This window comes from Eschscholzia californica, unplaced genomic scaffold (genome assembly GCF_041429995.1).
Source record: "Eschscholzia californica isolate CP2 unplaced genomic scaffold, dmEscCali1.0.p SCAF_1, whole genome shotgun sequence".
Taxonomy (NCBI): domain Eukaryota; kingdom Viridiplantae; phylum Streptophyta; class Magnoliopsida; order Ranunculales; family Papaveraceae; genus Eschscholzia; species Eschscholzia californica.
This window is the reverse complement of record NW_028238198.1, coordinates 20,860,968-20,883,005: the sequence shown is the minus strand read 5'-3', so window position 1 is coordinate 20,883,005 and position 22,038 is coordinate 20,860,968. Positions and strand designations below refer to the sequence as shown.

Genomic DNA, 22,038 nt, shown 5'->3' with positions numbered 1-22,038 from the left:
TAAAATAAAAATAATGATCATACGTGTGAGACAACTTAATTCTTAGATTAATTTTCAAGTTTCTATTTTTTTTATTATGTTACGCTACATTAATAACATATTCACAAAAAATGAATGTTCGTTTGGAGTTACAGTTATGGATTACAGCCCAATCGGATTTGTCTTTTTGTAATAAGTTTTCTTTTTAATCTATTTAAAGCCCTGGCACTTGAAAATTAGATCAAATCTTAAATTTTGAATATTATATTTCGAACGAACACTTTATGGTTAGAAAAATAGACTCAAATATTTCACCCGTGTATGAAATCAAAAATTGAATTTATCCCATTCATCTTTATGTAAAACACTAGTATTTAAAAAATGGTCTACATAATTAAAAGAATTATAAAACAGTAACAACTCTTGTATATATAATATTTAACCTAGAATGCAAAGGCATAAAAAGAAGTAGAGTAATGATTAGATTATTGATGAAAAGTAGTCAAGTACAATAAGTTGTTCCAGTTTTCTAGATAATGGAAAGAGAGAGTTTTAGGGGGGGTAGTGGAGCGGGACTTTCACAGACTTTCATAGACAAAATGTCCCGTAGACATTTCAAGACATTTCGGATGAGTTATTATAGACAATATGTGTTCATAGACATTTTCAAGACATTGAGAGTTTGTAGACAAAATGTCTTTATAGACATTTCAAGACATTTGATCCATAGAGAAAATGTCCTGGGGACATTTTAAGATCTTGAGTCCATTGACAAAATGTGTAATGCATATTATATTTGTGCTAATCAAAAATATATTTTTCGACTTTTGTAGACATCTGTGAATATTTGTGGACATTGATGGACATTTGGTAGACATTTATTATTTTAATATTATTGTTATTATTTAATCACATGAAATAATATATTAATACTAACATTTCAAAAATATATTTTTCGACTTTCATAAACATCTGTGAATATTTGTGGACATTGATGGACATTTGGTAGATATTAATTATTTTAATATTATTATTATTTTTTAATTACATGAAATAATATATTTATACTAAACATTTCAAAAATATATTTTTCGACTTTCGTAGACATCTGTAAATATTGTGGACATTGATGGACATTTGGTAGACATTTACTATTTTAATATTATTATTATTGTTTAATCACATGAAATAATATGTTTATACTAACATTTCAAAAATATATTTTTCGACTTTCGTAGACATCTGTGAATATTTGTGGACATTGATGGACATTTGGTAGACATTTATTATTTTAATATTATTATTATTGTTTAATCACATGAAATAATATATTTATACTAACATTTCAAAAATATATTTTTCGACTTTCGTAAACATCTGTGAATATTTGTGGACATTGATGGACATTTGGTAGACATTTATTATTTTAATATTATTATTGTTTTTTGATCACATGATGGACTTCAAATGTCTCTTGTTTTTTGAAAGACATTTTGGCTTCCAAATTTGTCCCAAATCCTTCACAAATTCATCAAACTATGAAGTCCACCAAAGTCTGGGACATATTTTGTCTACAATCGAATGCCTCGGACTTACATAGACTCTCAAATGTCTGGATTTGAATGCCTCAGACTTTCGTGGACTCTCAAATGTCTGGATTTGAATGCCTCAGACTTTCGCGGACTCTCAAGAGTCCGCGAAAGTCTTGCTCCACTACCCCCCCCCTAAAAGCTGTGGAAAAGCAGCTTTTCACTTATTTTTAATTGCTTTTGAAATTTGTCACGTTTGGCAAAATAATTTACAGCTTTTTAAAAGCTCAAAAATCGCTTTATCAACTAAAAAGCAAAAGCTGTTCAACAAAAAAAAAAAAAAAAAAAACTAAAAAGCAAAAGCCACAAATTGTGGCTTCTACATTTAGCTTTCTCGGGAAGCGCTCACAGTGTTGATGCCGGACATACACTACACGGGTTCGAAACCCTTTCCCTCTAATTTTCTTCAAAACGTCACTTCATAATTTTGTTGAAAATACCACTTCCTATTCTCTCTACATCTCTCTAGACTTTTTCTTTCCTCTCACTAATAAGCTACACCAAACGCGACCTTTATATTTTCAAATCTTCCAAAATCTCTCTCTCTCTCTCTCTAATTTATGCCATGGAAGTCTCTGAAACCAACCCTGGATTTCCCACCAAACAATTTTTCCCTCCCGACGATGACGACGGCGGTAACGGGAAATTTGAGGTTTCCACCGTCGATTCAAATCAAACTATCAAAATTCCTCCTTTGAACCCTGTTTCAAGTCCATTTTTAAACCCTAATCAGTCAACCTCAAAATCGGTGGGTAATTGCAAAACTATTATGAAGAAAAACAAGAGGGTTTTAAAAGAATTTCGTGGTTCTTCTAGTTATGCTTCTCCTTCTTCTTCATCTTCGTCTTCGCAACATAAAGTTTTACGTATTACCAGCAAACGGCGGAGTCCGAAGGTAATAATTGGGTTTGGTGGTGGTGGTAGTCGCCGAGGTGATGTTGATCTTGATGCACTTGCTCTTCCTCTTGGAATGTCTTTTGCTGCCATTGTTGCTCAGGTCTGACAAATTCTAGGGTTCTTAATTTTCTGTGGTTTATTCTAATTCCTTATTAGATTACTTATAATAGCTTTGAATCTTCAATTGCTTCTGTATGAAAAGTGTTTATTTTGAACTTCTGAGCTAGATAAGTAGGGAAATATTGAATCTTTGGGAGTTTTTTGGGGCAAATTTTTTTTGCGTGCTTAGTACTTGATACAACCACTTTCACATCCCAATTTCAATTTTAATCAAGTTTTATGCTTTATCAATTTTCAGAACTTTAGGACTTCTCCAATTTAGTTTCGGGTTAACCATTGTGATCTATCTAATAAATATTTGGGAGAATTACTGAAACCCCCGACTTTTGATAATGCGTTTACTGAAACCCCCGACTTTTATTAGTAATTACTGAAACCCCCGACTTCCGTCCCATTTTCGTTAGATTTAACGGTGTGATGTTGTTAGAGGGAGTGAAATGACCAAAAGGTCATTTACTAAAACCGGACCTGTTGGGGATCAGAAAACGTGGGCGCTTAAACACAATACCGAGGCGCTTATATCAAAAGTCTTTCTTCTCCAACAAGTAATGACACAAAAGTTTATAAGCTTTATGTATTGAGAGAGAAAAAAATAATGAAGTAAAGTGGAGTGGTGGAAAGTGGAGAATGACATTCACTAAAGATCCAAGTTTCCAACTCCAAACTGCCAAATATAATTCTGATTTTTCTAATATCTTGATTTTATGTTACTACAATGGTGATGAAAAGTAAGAACCTAATTGTTGATAAAGAAAGATATTTAGGGGTGTTTGGAAACATGGATTGGGTTGCACCTTTCATTTCAAAAGTCGGGGGTTTCAGTAATCTCAATTAGTAAAGGTTAGAAAAGTCGGGATTTCAGTAATCAGATTATCAAAAGGTGGGGGTTTTAGTAAGAGGGCAAGAATGTAATATTGAAAATATGAAAGTTAAATCTAACGGAAATCGGGGGTTTCAGTAATTACTAATAAAAGTCGGGGGTTTCAGTAAACGCATTATCAAAAGTCGGGGGTTTCAGTAATTCTCCCTAAATATTTTACTTGTTAAAAAGAAAATCGGTCTTTTTATTAGTAGTCAAATATTCATTTGGATGAAATTGGTATGGTTTTAGATGCCTTTCAACTCTATAGGTTGGCTTTAGAAAGCTACCAACATATGCCGACTCGAAGACCTGGCTCACGCTTGAAAGCCAAAGCTAGTCTTCTTCTTAATAACCGCTGCTAATAAGGTAAAGCGATAAGCTATCTTTTTTACCCGCGACTCATGATGTTGTAAGTATCTACTGTTGTACTAGAATGACCAAATAACTATGTTCTCTTTGTTTGTTACGGAATGATAGGCAACTAGGTTTTGGTTTGTGCCAGAGGTTTGTAAGTAAACTTGTAAACTGAGTAACGCCTTCAAGGTGGTGTTTGGGTTTTGATTAGGTAAATGTTTAAACAACCTTAATTTCAAAATTGTACTGAATCTGGAATCTGGACTTTATGCCTATGTGCAAAACTATTTATCTTTCGCCTCCCAAAATCCTGCTTCACACGTGAAGGTGGCATCATTAGCTTCCAAGTAAGCGATGGTGTTAAATTTACTTCATCTCCAAACTTCTGGTTCTGGAGAAATATACATACAAAAGTACAATAATTTACTAATTTTGAAACTGTGAAAAGATCTGCCTGGAATTCAGGAATGTGGTCTAGACGGTGTTGTCTTAATCTAGTGAAAGTACTTAGTGATATAATTTTTACTTGATCTTGGTTATATGTCGAAGTTTCTGAAGTTCATGCAGATCTTTTAGTATCTAAGTGTACTTTCAACAAACTCATTTCTCTAGTTACATTATTTTAAGATGTCCTCAAGTATTCTTATTGATTATCTCGGAATGGACATGTTGATTTCAGGTTTTGGATAGAAAAACTTCATCAAATGACAGGATTCCTGCAGATCATCTATCTAAGGTATTTCCCCCCTCTCCGTTTGAGCCAAATTGGATGCAGTAGTTGCACCTTTCATAAAAGGGACGTTTTGTCTGTAATCAATGAACTACTCCTATATTATTCAAAGATTATATTCTATTTTCTGATTAGCAATTGATAACAATCAATAAACCCTAAGTACCCAAGCCTATTTCTTGGTACCTTGCCTCTGTGGATGCGAATAGAGTGTACGGTTGGATAGTGTTATCCCTGGCTTCTAATAATTTATGCTCGTGGGTTATTCTGGAAAGGTTTAGGCAAATAAAGCTTATGAACTTTTGATGCTTTGAGTTTAGAGACTCCCCCTATATGGTAATTCTTGTATGGTTTTCTGCTAAGTTTTATCTTTAATGAAATGACCGACTTTTTGGGATATGTATTGACTAACTCTTTGGAACTGTTCGCAGATTTGTACTTCAGCTCTGAAAGAATCTCTAGCCAATGTAAGCAAAATCCTGAATTGCTGAATAATCCAGTTACTCTGATTCAAGTAAAGTTCCCCTCACTTATCGTGCAATTGTTAAATTTTGAATATAACATTATTTTTTTGTGATCTGATAAACCGGAGCAGGTGTATGGGGCTAGGTTTGACTGCTTTGTAAGAAACTTCGAGAAATCCTTTGAAAGCACTCTGAGGACACTACGAATGATTAACACAACGGTTCTCGGCAAGGAAATAGATCCTTCACGTAACTCTATCATGGAAGAGTACTGTTCAGAAGTGGACCAACGGAAACCATTTAACCAGCAAAAAAATCTTTTAAGTAGTTCGAGCACAACAGATCATCATTCACATGCAGGCCCATCTTGTCGTGGAGTTCAAGAGGCAGTTAGTTCTGTCGAAGATATAAAAGAGAATATGTGGACTAAATCGTTAAACCAGGAACTCATCTTGCATCGACAAGTAAACCAACAGCTGGCTTCTGTTTCTCCTAAAGTATTGGACTCGCGTCCCTCTGGATTTAGCCAATCTATGCTGACTACCTTTGAAAGATCTGTCATGGAGCAAGCTCGTTCGAATGAGCTCAAGATGTCTGAGCTTCTTCTAAAGATGAAACAGCTCCAATTGAAAGAATCGCAGTTGGCTCTAACCTCTGATTCAAACTACTTGGAGAGGTTCAAATTATCAATGGGAATTTCAAAGGCATCCTTCAAAGCAGAAAAGTTTAAAACCCAGTTAGAAGACACGAGGCATGCGGAGCTGCTCAGGAAGTGCATAGACTGTCTCGTGGCTGGCATGTTTATCATGTCAGCTTCCCTTTTATACGGAGCTTATGTTTATTCCTACCAGCGGATCACAGAGGCAACTTCGTCATGTGGGTCCCCTCCCAAGGTTAGTATTATTGCCGCGCCTTTGATCTCTAGTTGGACTAGAAAAGTGTTTTTTCTCCTAGAGTCAGAGTTTGACTTAGAAGCTAATGTGATATCTTCAAGACTACATTCTTTCGCCAATTGATCTTTTGAAAGTCTCAATGATTCAAAATCAAAGGCACAAACTGTGCCATCAATGAATTGAGCAAGTCGAGGTCAGAAACTCAGAATCTAAGTGATTAAAACACTTCCATAACTATGCTAACATGTCTCTTTTTTTATCTTTTCACTGTATCGATCTATTGATACTTCGCAGTTTTACTTCCGGATTTTCACGGTTCTAGAAAACACATTCTAGGTTTCTAATGGAGTTCAATTTTGTTCTAGGTGTCTAATTCTTGGTGGATGCCGAAACCAGTGGCGTCTTTTAATTCAGGGCTACACTCATTAAGGTGTCTAGTTGAAGTAGCAAGCAGGATGCTATTTGGTCTATTAGTGATTTTAACAATTGCTTATCTGCTTCTTCAACGATCATCCGCTTCTAAACAAGCAATGCCAGTTACTTTCATCCTCTTGTTACTAGGAGGTCTCTGTGGTTTTGTGGGAAAACTTTGTGTCGACACTTTAGGAGGGAACGGATATCATTGGCTCATATATTGGGAGGTCCTATGTACGGTTCATTTCTTCGCCAATATTTGGACTTCAGCTTTATTTATCCTCCTTCACGGGCCTGTCCCGGCTTCTCCAGGAAGCATAACAAGCCCAAAGTTCCCATACTGGACCCGTCGGTTTGTGTTTTATGGCACCACACTTCTATTTCTACCAGTATTATGTGGTTTAATGCCATTTGCAGGACCAAGTGATTGGAAAGATCACTTCTCTTTACTTGCAACAGATGCTTTATTCGGGTCTGAAGTTTGGGTTTGAAGTTTAAGATGACGATGAAGAATTTCGAGTTCCTAATGAACAAAAACAGAAGCTCTCTTGGTTTTGAGTGGGTGTGTAAATGGAGGTAATAAGAGCTTCTTTGTACTGTCTTCTAAGTTTATTAAGAATGTATCATGGTAGGCTTTAGTAGCTTAAGTTATCTACATTATATATTTATAGAGATAAAGAGAAAGAAGTGATTCTTGTATTTTATGCCAAAAGAGAAGCTTGGAAAAAAACTGTGATTACCATAATGTGAAATTCATGTATTGTTTTATGAATGAAACTGTGATTACTTCTCTCTTCTTTCTTCGATAATTCGTGTTTTAGGAATTTTTTGCTAGTTATTTTTGATGATTTTTACTGCCGGAGTTTTAGCGTTTCTTCCTTTTCTTTTATGGATTCTTTGGTTCTTCTAGGTTTTGGAAAGTCTTGACTATATTTGTTTTCTCTTTTTAATATTCTAGACTATTTGTTGCTATCGAAATTCAAGCGTGGTGAATTTTATTATTCGCTTTCTTTGAAGAATAAACTATATTGAGATAATCGTGAGCTATTTGTCTAGTAATTAAATTGTTGACACGTCTCGAGCGTTGTCCTTTGATTATAATTATTAAGTCATTGTCAAATTCACCATTTTCAAAACTTTAAGCTCTATCAATATCTTAAGATACATATGTATCCACACTATATATACACATAAGTAAAAGCTTTTTTTTGTATGTTTGTGATGAAAAATCTCGTTTTCTTACCCCTTCATTAACTTGTAATTTAAATGAGGGATCATCTGTCTAATTTTTCTTTTTTTATAACAAGTAAAATATATGTTAGACTTGAGTATCAACTAGTTCTTCACTTTCTCAAAAAAAAAAAACTAGTTCTCCACCCCTTTAACACTTCTAAATACTCTGATATTTCATGAGAGTGATTCTTTCCTTATTAAAAAAAACCAACTTAAATAAAAAATTGGAGATAAGTAGTGTTGACTTAAAAAAAAAATAAAAATAAATGATGTAATAAGTATATACTTTGTGTCTCGACCTTACTGTCTTGAATAAGACAAAAGTAACAATATCTATTCACTTTTTGGAAAACGTGAAAAACGATGTTGTCTGTTATCCTATTACATACATAAAATAGAGGATGCAGGAAGAGATATCTAAAAGTGTAATCCGAATATATTTGAGTTAAACTTATACTTCGATGCCACGATAGGTTGTCAAGTGCACAACACTAACACTGAATCGAAGTCTTAAAACTTCTATGTGTCCACCACACTTTCGGTATTTGTCATGGAATAAGGTATCTTACATAGATACCAAATGATAAAAATATCTAGACTAGTGGAGACAAATATTTCTAGGTCACCACTTGAGCAAATTAATTTAGGAACATTTAAAGGGATAGTTTTTTTTGTTGAAATGTTTAAAGGGATAGTTGTACATCAAAATGTTTATTTTGACGGACGCTTTCGAGAAATAAAAAAAAAAGATTCGGGGTGTAAATTTTAAAATGGAAAATATAATTTTTGACAAATTTTTCAGAGTGTAAAATTTTAAAGAGAAACAAGAATCTTCTTCTTCTACTTCATCTCCCACTACTAACTCCGGCCACCACCACCAACTTTGGTCACTATCACTATCTTTTTTCTTCCATCACTGCCTTCATTTTTGCCCCTCTTCTCTCTATCATAAATCCCTCTCCTCTTCTCTCTCTCCTCCCTCTCCCCTACTTTTTTTCCCTTTCTATTTAACCCGGCGAATGAAAAGATCTTCTTCGCCGGAAATCGATCTTGTTTGGGGATCTTATGCCTCAAAAATCGAATTGGTTTGACATCGCCCCAAATCAAGTCGTTTTTCGACGAAGTTCCCTTTCGCCAGAATGGCTAGAGAGAGAAAGAGTGGGGAGAGTAAAGAGAAGAAGGTGGAGAAGAAGAGAGAGAGGAAGAGGAAGGAGGAGAGAGGAAGACGAAAGTAGTGGTGTTGGATGGAGGAGAAGAGACAATTGTTCGAAAAAAATTGAAGATCGCCGGTAATGGTAGTTTACCAGTGAGTCAGTGACTCCTGCCAATATAGAGAAGAAATTGTCAACTAAAATTGAAGATCGTCGGTAATGAAAGCTTACAATTGAAAATGAATTGGTCAACTATAGTTGACCAATTTTTGACAAAGTCTTGCCACCCATAAAATACTTTTATTTCTCTAAGGCGTTGATAATCTGTTCTACAATTCCTCTATCATCAGGCTCTCTTCGATAGACTTAATACTACTTATAAGGTCATCACTAAGCTGCTGGCAGATAGATTCAAGCAGACAGTACTCAATCCAGTCATCTCCCCTTATCAGGCGGCTTATGTCCCAGGCAGACAGATTACGGACAACATTATTCTGGGTCAGGAGATCATTCATTCTTATAAGCAGATGAAAGGTGCAACGGGTTACTTTGGCCTTAAATTAGATATGTCCAAAGCGTTTGACATAATAGAATGGAACTATATCTTGAATATCATGAGGAAATTAGGTTACAATGAGCACTGGATTAAGATGATCCAAGTCTGCATAACGACCTCATCCATGGCGGTGCTGGTTAATGGCAGACCTGGGTCTACTTTTACCCCGACCAGAGGAATAATACAAGGGGACCCGCTGTCACCGTTCTTATTCACGTTGGCCATGGAAGGCCTCAGTCGGAAGCTGATGGATAACAATAATCTTAATTATCAGGATAGTTTCATGGGCTTCCACTCCAATCACTCAGATATGGAAATATCGCATCTGCTTTTTGCCGATGACTGCATTATTTTTGGTAAAAACACTATTGACAATGTTCACATTCTCAAAAACATTTTGCAGGATTTCAGTGAGTCTTCTGGTCAAATGATCAACTATGCCAAATCGAACATCTTTTACTCGAAGAACTCGCACCCGAAGTTCAAACGTATGATCATGAGAGCACTTAAGGTGAAATATGCCTCAGCGTCAGAAAAATATCTTGGTTCGCAGCTTTTCATAGGAGCTCAAAAAACCACGGTATTTAAAGATATTCTGGATAAAATTAAGAAGAAGCTCAATAAATGGAATCACAGTTACTTATCTCTAGCTGGTCGCACGGTTGTAATCTCAACCATTGCGGCGGCTGTACCCCGATATCAGATGCAATGCTTTGCCATCCCCAAAGGGATTTGCAAAAGCATCAAGGCCGCTCAGCGGGACTTCTGGTGGGGTAAGTCAAAAGGTATACGTACTAAGGCTTGGTCCGATATTTGTATTTCTAAGAATTTGGGTGGCCTGGGCATCCACTTGCCAGAACTTGACAATACGGCGCTCCTCACGAAAATGGCATGGAGACTAAAAAATAATCCGGAAGCAATATGGGCTAAACTTCTCAAAAGCAAATATTATCCGAACAAAGACACCCCGGGCTCTGCCAAAGCTCATCACTCCTGGATCTGGAAAAACATAAGAAAACACTATAGCTTAGCTGAAGATCTCGCTGTATGGGAAGTTCACTCAGGTAAGAATATAAACATCTGGACAGATAAGTGGATCCCTGAAATAGAAACTAACGTGGTGAATAACAATAACTCTAATTTAACCAAAGTTTCACAGCTCATTAGCAACAATCAATGGGACTTAGATGTTCTTAACGCTAACTTTGATGCTAACACCCAGAACCTCATCAAGGCAATCCCTGTGGATACAGAAGGTCAAGATCAACTTAAATGGAATCTTTCCAAATCAGGTATTTTTACGGTTTCCTCGATGTATCAACACTTAAGCTCCAGGAACAGTTTACAAAGCTCCAACTCCAAAAACTGGAAGTTCATATGGTCTTTACCTGTGGTGCCTCGTATCCAGTTCTTCATTTAGAAAACTTGTAACAGGGCTCTTCCGGTCAGAGCTAGAATAGGGAAATATATAGGTCTGAACGAGACCTGCCCGAACTGTAGCGCTGTTGAATCCATTGAACATGCCCTTTTACACTGTGCAATAGCGAGAAATATATGGTTCCACTATAACATCAAATCTGAGAACATTCTTTCCATCGAAGAATGGATTTTCTCGTGGGAAGACCATCCTGATCTTTGTTACTCTAGTAACAACAACATACACTTTGCTACAATCCTTTGGATCTTATGGAAAATGCGTTGTGACCATTGCTTTCAGCATGAAATTAACGACCTTACGAAAATTATTAACATGATACAACATTACCCGAATATTAGCAGAACACAGGAACCAAATAAAGAAAAGAGGTGTGACAAATGGCAGCCGCCGGTGAATAATTTCATCAAGATTAATGTCGACGCATCCTTTCTTAACATCACTTCCATGGTGGGTATTAGTATGATAGCTCATGACGGTGGAGCTAAGTTCATTGAAGCTCAGGTTCAATCTACTAGAGCCAGGAATAGTGAAGAAGGAGAAGCTAAGGCTATCCTCCTAGGAATGGAATGGGCGGCAGACAAGCAATACAGATCGATTATCATTGAAAGTGACAACGCTAACCTGATTAAGCATCTCCGCAACAGTCGTCACTCTATCCAATGGCAATCGAGGATTCACATCAAGAAAATCAAAGAAAGATGTAGTGCATTCCATGCAATCCAGTTCCACCACGTTAAGAGGGCAGCTAACTCCCAAGCTGATAAGCTAGCTAAATGGTCGAGGAAGCATATTCAGAGTAAAGTGTGGCATAATATCCCTTATTTTTTAGTTTATATGTATTGTAAGAACTCTTTCCTTCATTAATTCAATCGTAGTTCAAAAAAAAAAAAAAAAAAAGTCTCAATCATGTTTAATCACATATCCATGTTAGAATTCAACCCGGATAGTAGTTACACAAAGTGCCATTTTCCGTTTTTAGATTTTGGGCTCCCACGTGTGACAAACTCGTGGTCACCGACACCAACTCAACAGGACCGACGGAGCGGTGGTGATTGGCTTTTTGGTAAATTCAATGTACCCATTTGTGCCACGTCATTATCCGGTAGACGGTAGTCTGTACAAGATAAAGACACGTGTCAGTTGACTTCCGTTTTAGTGTGTTTTTTTAGAGTCAGCGTAAAAAAAGAGAGTGGCGCTAGTTTCCCGAGTTTTGGCGAACTTTTCTCTCTCTCTCTCTCTAAAACACACACACACAGACCTCTCTCTCTCTCTCTCTCTATTAATGGAGTCCAAAAACCCTATTTTTCGCCGCCCCATGTGTGATTCGCCAAAGAAGATGGTAAAAAGACAATAAATTTCTCGTCTTTTTGGATCAATCTAGCTTGGGTACCTGTAAGTTTTTAAAATTTCTTCTTTAATCTCTTCATTTCTCTACAACTTTCAATCTTAAACACCTTGAAATTGGCTTTTAGGACGAAATCCTTTGTTCTGTTTCAATTTTGTAAGATTTTGGTTGCTTATATCGAAATGAATTACTTTGTTAGATGGGTTAGGTTTTATTTCAATTGAAACCTAGAGTTGATGATTATTGATTATTTGGTTTGCAGTTGAGGGTTGATTTGCTCGTGAAACAAGGGGATTTGGAATTTTTTGCTAAAAAAACGAAATTTCCTTATCAGTGTCAGAAGTTCTTTCCTGGGTTTGAGTTGAATTAGGTTAGGTTCAATCAATTGAATTGAGGACAACATAATTAGGTGAGAAGGTCTGGGGTTTCTAATTTGAGTTTGTTTTGGGTTTTTAACCCCATCAATGGCTGAAGAGAGCATAAGAATTGGTGGGTTAACTTCTGGTTTGGCTTTGATTTTAACTGGGGAAGAGAAGAGGGATAATTCTCAGAAAACCCATCTCCTTTCCAATTTCGGTGACATTGGACACCAGCCTATTGAGAGGACCCTTGAACACATATTTGACCTTCCTTACAAATCAATTCGTCCATCAAAAAACCCTATCAATGCAAACTTTATCCATTCAATTTTAAAAAATGAAGTCAAGAGATTTCGGGTTAGTTCTGATGAAGTAAATTTCAACACTGACGGAATTTGTATTTTTGATAATGGTCATGCACACCAAACTGTTACAGTCGATGAAGCAAGTATCTGTGGAGATATGCGGATTTTCAAGCAACCTCTACTTGTAGAGAGCCAATCCATGTTCAGTAGTGCTAGAGCTAATGCTTGTGTTTGGAAAGGGAAATGGATGTACGAAGTGATTTTAGAAACTTCTGGAGTACAACAAATTGGGTGGGCCAGCCTTTCGTGCCCGTTTACGAACCACAAGGGTGTAGGAGATGCTGAAGATTCGTATGCTTTCGACGGGAGGAGAGTGAGCAAGTGGAATAAGGATGCTGAGACATATGGTCAATCATGGGTTTTTGGGGACGTAATTGGATGTTGCATTGATTTGGACCAAGATGAGATTTCATTTTATAGGAATGGTGTCTCTCTTGGTGTGGCATTTAATGGGATTCGAAAGATTGTTTATTATCCTGCAGTTTCTCTCTCTCAAGGGGAGCGTTGTGATTTGAATTTTGGAGCTCGCCCCTTTAAATATCCCATTAAAGGGTTCCTACCTCTTCAAGCTCCCCCTCCTCTAAATTCCCTTGCTACTTACTTGATTCGATGTTTATCGCGGTTATTGGAACTCCAATGTATTGAGAAATCTGAGTCAACTTCTGTTGAAAAATTAAGAAAGTTGAAGAGGTATTCGCCACTCAATGAGCTTTTCCATCCAATCTCACGAGTTATTTGTGAAGAATTCTACTCGGCTATAGAAATGGATTCCCAAAGTATTGAGTACATTGTCTGGGGGATATTTGTCTCTTTCTTGATGAAAGTGTTTGGAACACAACCGCCCCATGATTATGCAAGTTTGGATAGAGCTCTGGACCTGTTTTTAGATTTTGAGAGATCTTCGTTGATATTTCCACATGTAATCGATGCCATTTCTTGTAGTTGCAAAACAGCACCATTGGTTCTGATGGAATGCCCATATTCAGGATCATACTCTTATGTCACTTTGGCATGCCATATCCTGAGGAGAGAGGAGCTAATGGTTCTTAGTTGGAACTCACCAGATTTCGAGTTCTTGTTGGAAGGATTTCTATCAAGGAAGGGTCCAAACAAGCAGGATTTGCAACTCTTGATGCCATCCGTTTGGTGGCCTGGATCTTGTGAGGATTTGTCTCATGAAGGTAGTATGATGCTGACAACATCTGCATTGTCTGAAGCTGTTAGCAAGGTATGTTTTTTTTGCTTGTATCAAATATGGCGTATAATGTTACTTTTCAGACTTCATCCTAATGCCCACTATTAGGTTGTTTCTTTTGTGATTCACAGCATGCTTCTTTTTCTTATTCTCCCTCTTTTCTACAACATCGTTACTATTTGAGAAATTAATGTACTAATGTATCAATATAAGAATGCTCAGTTGGATGATAAAATCTTACTAGCATGACAAGGAATAAGATACTATTTGGGCTGATCGAAATACTTGTATGACTAAGCTTGAAAAATTGGAAATCGGGACTAGTCGGTCGACCCGGGCCTAGCTACTAGTCGGGACTACAACGGGACCAGTCGGATTTAATCGGTTAATATAAAATAATATATACTATAATATATCATATGTAAATTATGTATATATTATAAATTATATAATAGAGATTATACATAATATATGGAGTATATATATAATATATCATATATAAATTATATATATACATAATATAAATAATATAATAGATAGATTACTTCCATAATAAAACTAACTAAAATTTGTGCTAAAACTCATCCTCATTTTCCTCCTAGATTCATTACTAAGTTCAGAAAAAATTGCTTTCAAAATTGACAACCAACAATAAAATAAAATTGGCAAGAAATTTAACTAATATTGACTTCAATATTTGTTTCCAAATTCGAAATCTTTCAATGTTAAAGATAGAATTTTTTTTAAAAATTTTAAATTCAAAAGGGTATATGGTAATTACAATTTCCAATTTAGTGCACTCTCCTCAAGATTTTCTACCAAAGTTGGTCAAGTTTCTTTCCAAATTCTTATTTATTTTAGGTTTAAATATGATAATGTTAGCCTTATTTTTCCAAGAAAATTATCTTTCCAAATTCTTATTTATATTAGGCTTAAATAGAGGGTTCTAGAGAATAAAAAATATAAAGAAAAAACAGAAGACAACTTTCTGCAGCTGTAGAGAGAGAAAGAAGAAAAAAAAGAGAGGGAGAGAGAGAAAAAAGAGATTGAGGATGAGAAATAGAAAGAGAGATCGAGGGAGAGAAGAGCAGATTGAAGACTTCTTCGTGTTTCTCTCTCTATAATAATGAGGTAGATTGAAGATCATACTAACCCTCGAGGAAAGAACATTAAAACCCTAACTTTAAGTTGGGGTTTTGAAAAAAAAAAATAAAAAAATAAATAGCTGCTGCCCGAGCCGAGTTAGTCGGCGCCTAGCCAGCCGGGTACTCGGCTCCTGGGCGCCGGCTAACTCGGCTGCTGAAATCGACTAGCTGACCGAGTGCTAGTCGATCGACAGCTAGCCGATTAGTGTGTAAGCGGCGCCTAGGCGCCGGCTAGGCGCCGCTTTTTAAAGCATAGTGATGACATGCTATGCCACTAAAGGAGAGGAGTCCAGTATATTGGGAAAGAATGCCTCTTTGAACAAAAACACTAACACAGACTTCCCTTTAGCTACCGGTGTGCCGGTTGTCACCCTTTAGCATGCAAAAGAAGAGACCAATTTTTTCCTGTCTTGTATAGTCTTGTCGCATTTGTGAGTTGCAGAGTCTAGGAACCATCTGCTTCTGCAACTTACAGGTATCATTTTGATTTATATCCTTTTGTTTTTTTCTTCAAACTGTCAGATTTGTATATAGGTTAAGTTGGATTAGTTCAACTTATTCACCCTACCAACTAGACCTAGTATAGTTTCGACAAAATATCAGTTGAAGACATAAGTCAAATGGTTAAATAGTTTTCTTCAATTTCTTCAGTTTTTCAGGGAGAGGGCATATTAAACTTTCTGGAGCATATTTTAGTTAACTAGCTTCCTTAAGTGCTAAAGGAGCCTGCTCGGTTTCCATAATTATGGCTAGTTATTGTTACCAAACTAAATTGAACGTCAGAATGACTGCACTGGTACTCCCAGCAGTGTCTATTACCTTATTGTTGAAGGGTGGGTTTAATGGCTCAACAGCCATGGTGCCGGTTGTTCGAACCGCTCCTCACCCACAACCTTACCAAAAGGGGAGAACCTTTCTTTTACCTCTATAATAAAATAATGATGGGATAGTGTACCCAAAGCTATGAAAATTGATCGATCATTTTTTCCACAGTTCCTGAGATAATTATGATGAATTGCATTATCTTAATTCAAAAGTAAACTAGAGCATCCTTTTGTTAGCATCCAAAGTTGGCTTTGCCATAGATATTTGCAGATATTGACAACCCAAGTTCCCTGTGTATGTGTTTTGGTGGGAAAATAACTCGTGTGCATTTTACCCAAATAGTAAAAGAAGGTGGTATCTAAGTTTTCGGCTGTTTGAGATTTTGAACTCATTGTAAACGTGCCCATCGCTTTTTCTGCTTAACAAGTAATAATTTATTTTAGAGACCGTACTATTTTGCAAAAATTCTGTAGCACTAATAATCACTAGTCGTTCTATCTGCAGATCGAGGAGATGCACCGCAAACTATGTGGATTGGTGATACAATTCATACCTCCCATTATACCTCTTCAATTACCTGGTTCAGTATTTAGGACATTTTTACAGAACCTCCTATTGAAAAATAGAGGTGCTGACCACAATCCTTCCCCTCCTGGAGTTTCGAGCAATTCTGTACTTGTTTCAGTGTACACAGTGATACTCCATTTCCTGTCTGAGGGGATTACTATGGGAGAAATTTCAGGGTGGGGAAGGGGCTCCGAGAATAAAGCCGGATCTGATGTTGGTTTTCTTCATAGGGGAGGGGAAAAAGGTTTCCCCATAGGCTTGTTTCTTAAAAATGATCCACATAGGATTGACATTTCTAGGCTCGGAGGGTCATTCGACCATCTAATGAAATTCCACCCAGTAAATGAGGAAAGCGAAGTAATTCAGTGGGAAGAAGGTTGTATGGATGATAAAGAAACAAGAGTAACACATTTGACGAGGCAGAAGCCATGCTGTTGTTCAGCTTCTGATCTCGATTTTGCAAACATTTCCAAGGATCCAATTAGGTATACAGGAAAAGGATCCCGGGCTCATGGAGGCCCTATTCCAGAGAGATCTGCTCATGTTGGTGCTGAATGCAGTACAGGAAGCCTGAATGATGACATAGTGGACAAACCTAGCACAAGTGATCAATCAGAGTCTGAATTTGGTTATCGACCCATTACGCAGATCAGAAGTGTGAGTAGGACCAGCCATTTGTCTTCAGCAACATTAAGAGAGGAGGAACTTTTAGATGCTATGCTCTTGTTGTATCACTTGGGACTCGCTCCGAACTTTAAGCAGGTGATGAGATGATAATGTTATCAGGTTCATTCGACTAAAACTAAATGAATCAAAATCACTTAGGATTTTATAGATTTGAAGCATCAATTTTAGCCGATATTGTTTTTTAGACTCTTAGAGTCAACCTCTAGTGTATTTTCTTGTCCTTCCGTCATCTTTATGTTCTTATTTTTGTGCGTTAGAGGGCAGTAGGTACTGTTTGTGTTTTCTTCCTCAGTCAGACCTTAAATCTTACTCGAGATCAGAATAGACTTGAGTTAGATTTGCGCTTAGTTTGGGTCCATTTGGGTGAGACGAGTCAGTTTCAGACAAGGGAAAAAAAAATAACGCGATCTTCTATCCATTGCAATTAAATAATTATGAGGTTCTGTTTTCTGTATATACCACTTAAAGGGCTTTGGCTGCCCTGACACTGTCAGAGTTCATTGGTACATTAAGTCAAATCTTACTGTCCAACCTAACCTAATGTAAATTCTGTTAATATAGGCATCTTACTACATGTCTCATCAGTCACAATCTATATCTCTGTTGGAGGAAACCGATAAACAAATAAGGGAAAGATCGTGTGGCGAAGAACTAAAGCGACTCAAAGAAGCTCGAAATGTTTGTCGAGAAGAATTAATTGATTGTGTCAGACAATGTGCATGGTAGGGTGCCCAAGAAAGAATTTGGGGTTATTACTTTCCTTGATATATGTACATTTTTTTTCCTTCTGCGAACTTCTTACATTTTTTTTCGTTTGGTCATTCCTTTTCTGCTATACAGGTATCGCATCTCTCTGTGTTCACGATGGAAACAAAGAGGAATGTATGCTTCGTGTATGTGGGTTGTCCAATTGCTCTTGGTTCTTAGCAAAGTGGACTCATTGTTTGTTTACATCCCCGAATTTTACCTTGAAACACTGGTAAGATGAATATTATGCACCTTACGCATGAAAAATAATGAATCATGGATGAGTTTTATAAATTAGTTATTTTCACTGGTTGATGGTGATCAATGTACAGGTGTATTTTGTACTGAATATAGTAATAAACATGAACTCCACTTTCTTCTTTTCACTGTTTCAGGTTGACTGCTTTCATGCTTTGCGCAGGAGTGATCCTCCATTCGTTCCTTCTTCTGTTTTTGTCAAGCACGGGCTTAATTCATTTGTATGTCTGAACTTTGATCTCGGAGTACTTCATTTTCTTGTGATTGCGCTATCTTTACAAGATGGTAGCATATTTAATTTTGTGTTATGTATGCTCTTTTCTCGGAATTCGGTATTATAAACACGAAATTCGGCCAAAGAGCCAACTTCCAGTCGGTCTTAGTTAAAAGATGTTAATTTATAGGGTTAGGACTCCCTATGCAAATCTGTGTGAACTATGCAAACCAGGCAAACTTGTGTGAATCTTGCATAGGGAGCTGAAGCCTAAAACATATCCATCCTTTTTGACACAAGAAATTTTGGCCTAGGGAGTTTTGGCGATTCTCCTTATTATAAATGCATGCTAGATGGTGTTTGTCTTGGTACAGCTTTTGATTTTTTTTCTTGAAAAGAAGGTTTTAACCCATTTATGAGTTTGTTTGTTGGTCTTGTAATTGTGTATCGGCTTCAGGACTTGCGCTAAAAAAATCGAGGTATTATTTACCAGGTCACTTTTGTTGTTACCCACTTCAATGACCCACGGATATCAAGTTCAGATCTAAGGGATCTTCTTCTCCAATCCATCTCTGTCTTGATCCAGTACAAGGACTATTTGGTTGCTTTTGAAAGCAATGAAGCAGCGATTCAGAGAATGCCAAAAGCATTACTTTCTTCTTTCGATACTCGATCATGGATTCCAGTCACAAACATACTTCTTCGACTATGCAAAGGTTTTGGATTCGGTTTGTCAAGGCATGGAGAGTTATCATCTGTTCTTTTCCAGGTTAGACTATCACTTGATCCTTAATATGTTCCTTAGTTCTTCATCATTAGTTCCTTACTTATAATGTTATAGTTGGCGTAATTTTTTCTTGTTCCGTTCATTCAGGATCTGCTTCGAGAGGCATGTATTGGTGATGAAGTGTTATTCTCGGCTTTTCTCAATAGATTGTTCAACACTCTTAGCTGGACAATGACTGAATTCTCAGTTTCCGTTCGTGAGATGCAAGAAAAATACCAGGTTTATTGGTTACTTAAGATTACCTTGATCTTAATATAGTATTCTATTTTATGTTAGCAGAGACTCTACCCCGCCGGGATACAGCTATCGAATTCTCTGCACCTCTATTGGGTGTTTTGGCGTTTCAGTTCTCTAAATTTGGCGTACCATAATCCTCAACCTTAAGCTAAATTTTGCTCTATAGGATTAAGTAGTAACCACAAGAATTTTAGGTTAACTAGTTAAGATGACGTTTTATAGTGATGGAATGTTTGAGACTAAGCCTGTTTGTTCTATATATCATAGAAAATATAGGATCAACTAGTCAAAAATGCACCTCGACCCATAATAGCTTATTGAATAGCCTAGCCCTAACCTAAGAAATACTTGATATGGTAGTATACCAATCCCCGTACCACATAATATAGTAATCCCATTCTAGGTAAGACTAATCTTATTTGTGTGACTGTGTTGTGTTCCTAAAATTTCCTTAAAAACTTATTTCGGTGTTAGGTTCGCCATTCTTGCTCAAGTTTTCTCTCTTTCCTTCTTTTGAATACTCGGGTGGTTATTGTTTTCTTCTGATTCTTCTGTACCTAATAAATTAAATGTATGTGGTAGGTTGTTGAGTTGCAGCAAAGGAAATGTAGCATTATATTTGATCTCTCATGCAATCTTGCAAGGATACTGGAATTCTGTACTCGAGAGATCCCTGAAGCTTTCTTGTCAGGATCTGAGATGAACCTTCAGAGACTGACCGAGTTAGTTGTCTTTATTTTGAATCAAATAACTTCAGATGCTGATGCTGAGTTCTTTGACTTGTAAGTAAACCCTTCAGCTTCTCGGTCTTCATCTTTACCCTAGTCCTATATATCTACATGTTATGATACTGAAACATACCCAAGAACACATTTCTTCCATTTCATTCTTTTGTTTAGTTCATTGTATGAAAAATTGTATGTTTCTTTTCGGGGTCTGCAGATCATTTAGACGACAAGGGCAATCATCAGAGAAGATAAACCGAGGAATGATTTTAGCGCCCCTTGTTGGGATTATGTTGAACTTGTTGGATGCTGGGACAGACTCAGTTCATGAGAAACAAAATAATGTTGTTGGGATATTTTCAAGAATGGACTGCCCGGCTACCGTTGATTGCGGATTTCAGTACATGTTGGATTTTAACTGGGTTAGTTTTCATGATCTTCAAACTTATAAGCATATAATATATATATATATATATATATATATATATATATATATATATATATTGACACATTTCCCTGATATGAAATGAGACATGTCTGTGTGAGGGCCTACATGGCGTTAGTCCCACATCTTTCGGGAGAGTATCCTGATAATGAGGATAATGTATAATTGACACATTTGCGTGACACACGAAATGAGACAAGACCGTGTGAGGACTCCACATGGCGTTAGTCCCACACCTTTCAGGAGAATATTCTGATAATAGGAATAGTATATAATTGATACATTGTTTGACACATGAAATGAGACTCGACCGCGCGGGGACTGACATGGCGTTAGTCCCATACAACATTAACTTACCAGATACTCTCGTCCTCCTTGCATACGGTGTACCCAATTCCCCGCACACTTTTTAGGTGGATTAGCAATCCACTGCCCCAAAATTAGCGTATCAGAACTTTTAGTCTTAATAAACCTAAAGGCATTGTAAAAATCTATGAACTCGACTAGTTGGGTAGTTAAATACGAGATGTTCTTTGATTAACTTGTTGGATTTAAAGTTTTGTGGAGATAGGATGTCTGAGAGTAGGTGTAACTATTATAAATGCATCATAAAGATTATATATTATCTAGGAAAATAGTCCAAACATGCCACAGTCGAAAATAGCCAACTGAAGAATATACCCCCAGCGTAGGGCGTTCTGGTAACGAGACCACGTAGCGTAGTGATCTGCGTACCTAACATTGGTCCCACATCTTTGCGGAGAGTATCCTGATAATGAGAACCGTCCTCCCTTAATATGTGTTGAGACCTCTCAGGGTATAATACATATATACATGTATATACGACCTGCTTCCAGCTTTGAATCGTCTACTTTGATTTGCAGGGTGGGTTTTTGAGAGCAGGGGACAATTCTATTACAAGACTCATGCAGATCGAGAATTTCTTGAGTCTTCTCAGGAGCAGAACAGAATCAGGTGAAGCCAGTGATGATTCTGAGGAAGACGATTCCATTTGCTGTATATGTTACACCTCTGAGGCAGATGCTCGATTCAAACCTTGTTCTCATAGCTCATGCTTTGGCTGCATAACCAGACACCTCTTAAATTGCGAAAGATGTTTCTTTTGCAATGCCACCGTGTTAGAGGTGATCAAGTTAGACGCTAAGACGGTATAATATCGTCTTTATTTTCATACCCATTACTTGTTTTTCTTGATTCAGTGTTTATAGATATCCTTAAGTGAGTAGTAATAGATAGTGATAATAATATGACCTGTATATCTGTTGGAAGATTGGTTTAGTAGAAATAGGTTGGGGAGGGAATGGTGGATAAGGGGAGGGGTTAAGAATTTTGTAGAGAGAAAGAGAACTTTGAGGGGGTATTATATTGTAAATATGAGATGTAAATGGAAGACAAAAGAAAAAGGAATTGTGTCAAACTCTATCTTTCTAGTTGTG

General features: G+C 36.8%; 2 protein-coding genes across 2 annotated transcripts; both read left to right on the top strand.

Annotated features, from left to right (window-relative positions):
* The first annotated feature begins 1,920 nt into the window (after positions 1-1,920).
* Positions 1,921-7,094, top strand: CPR5 (protein). The gene is made up of 5 exons (XM_086651444.1): positions 1,921-2,565; positions 4,481-4,537; positions 4,963-4,998; positions 5,127-5,888; positions 6,254-7,094. The coding sequence occupies exons 1-5, from the start codon at positions 2,134-2,136 to the stop codon at positions 6,791-6,793; spliced, it is 1,827 nt and encodes a 608-aa protein (XP_086507570.1). The 5' UTR covers positions 1,921-2,133; the 3' UTR covers positions 6,794-7,094.
* A 4,735-nt stretch (positions 7,095-11,829) lies between these two features.
* LOC147565047 (E3 ubiquitin-protein ligase RKP) lies at positions 11,830-22,019 on the top strand. Its single transcript, XM_086651443.1, has 11 exons — positions 11,830-12,072; positions 12,288-13,977; positions 16,419-17,243; positions 17,730-17,890; positions 18,009-18,147; positions 18,311-18,394; positions 18,881-19,156; positions 19,262-19,393; positions 19,994-20,193; positions 20,354-20,558; positions 21,466-22,019. The coding sequence occupies exons 2-11, from the start codon at positions 12,490-12,492 to the stop codon at positions 21,754-21,756; spliced, it is 3,801 nt and encodes a 1,266-aa protein (XP_086507569.1). The 5' UTR covers positions 11,830-12,072; positions 12,288-12,489; the 3' UTR covers positions 21,757-22,019.
* The last annotated feature ends 19 nt before the right edge of the window (positions 22,020-22,038 follow it).

Coding starts and splice junctions, on each gene's coding strand:
- CPR5 (XM_086651444.1), top strand. CDS start 2,134: ATGGAAGTCTCTGAAACCAACCCTGGATTTCCCACCAAACAATTTTTC. Junction 2,566..4,480: donor TTGCTGCCATTGTTGCTCAG/GTCTGACAAATT, acceptor TGTTGATTTCAG/GTTTTGGATAGAAAAACTTC. Junction 4,538..4,962: donor CTGCAGATCATCTATCTAAG/GTATTTCCCCCC, acceptor AACTGTTCGCAG/ATTTGTACTTCAGCTCTGAA.
- LOC147565047 (XM_086651443.1), top strand. CDS start 12,490: ATGGCTGAAGAGAGCATAAGAATTGGTGGGTTAACTTCTGGTTTGGCT. Junction 19,157..19,261: donor TATCATCTGTTCTTTTCCAG/GTTAGACTATCA, acceptor CCGTTCATTCAG/GATCTGCTTCGAGAGGCATG. Junction 19,394..19,993: donor AGATGCAAGAAAAATACCAG/GTTTATTGGTTA, acceptor TGTATGTGGTAG/GTTGTTGAGTTGCAGCAAAG.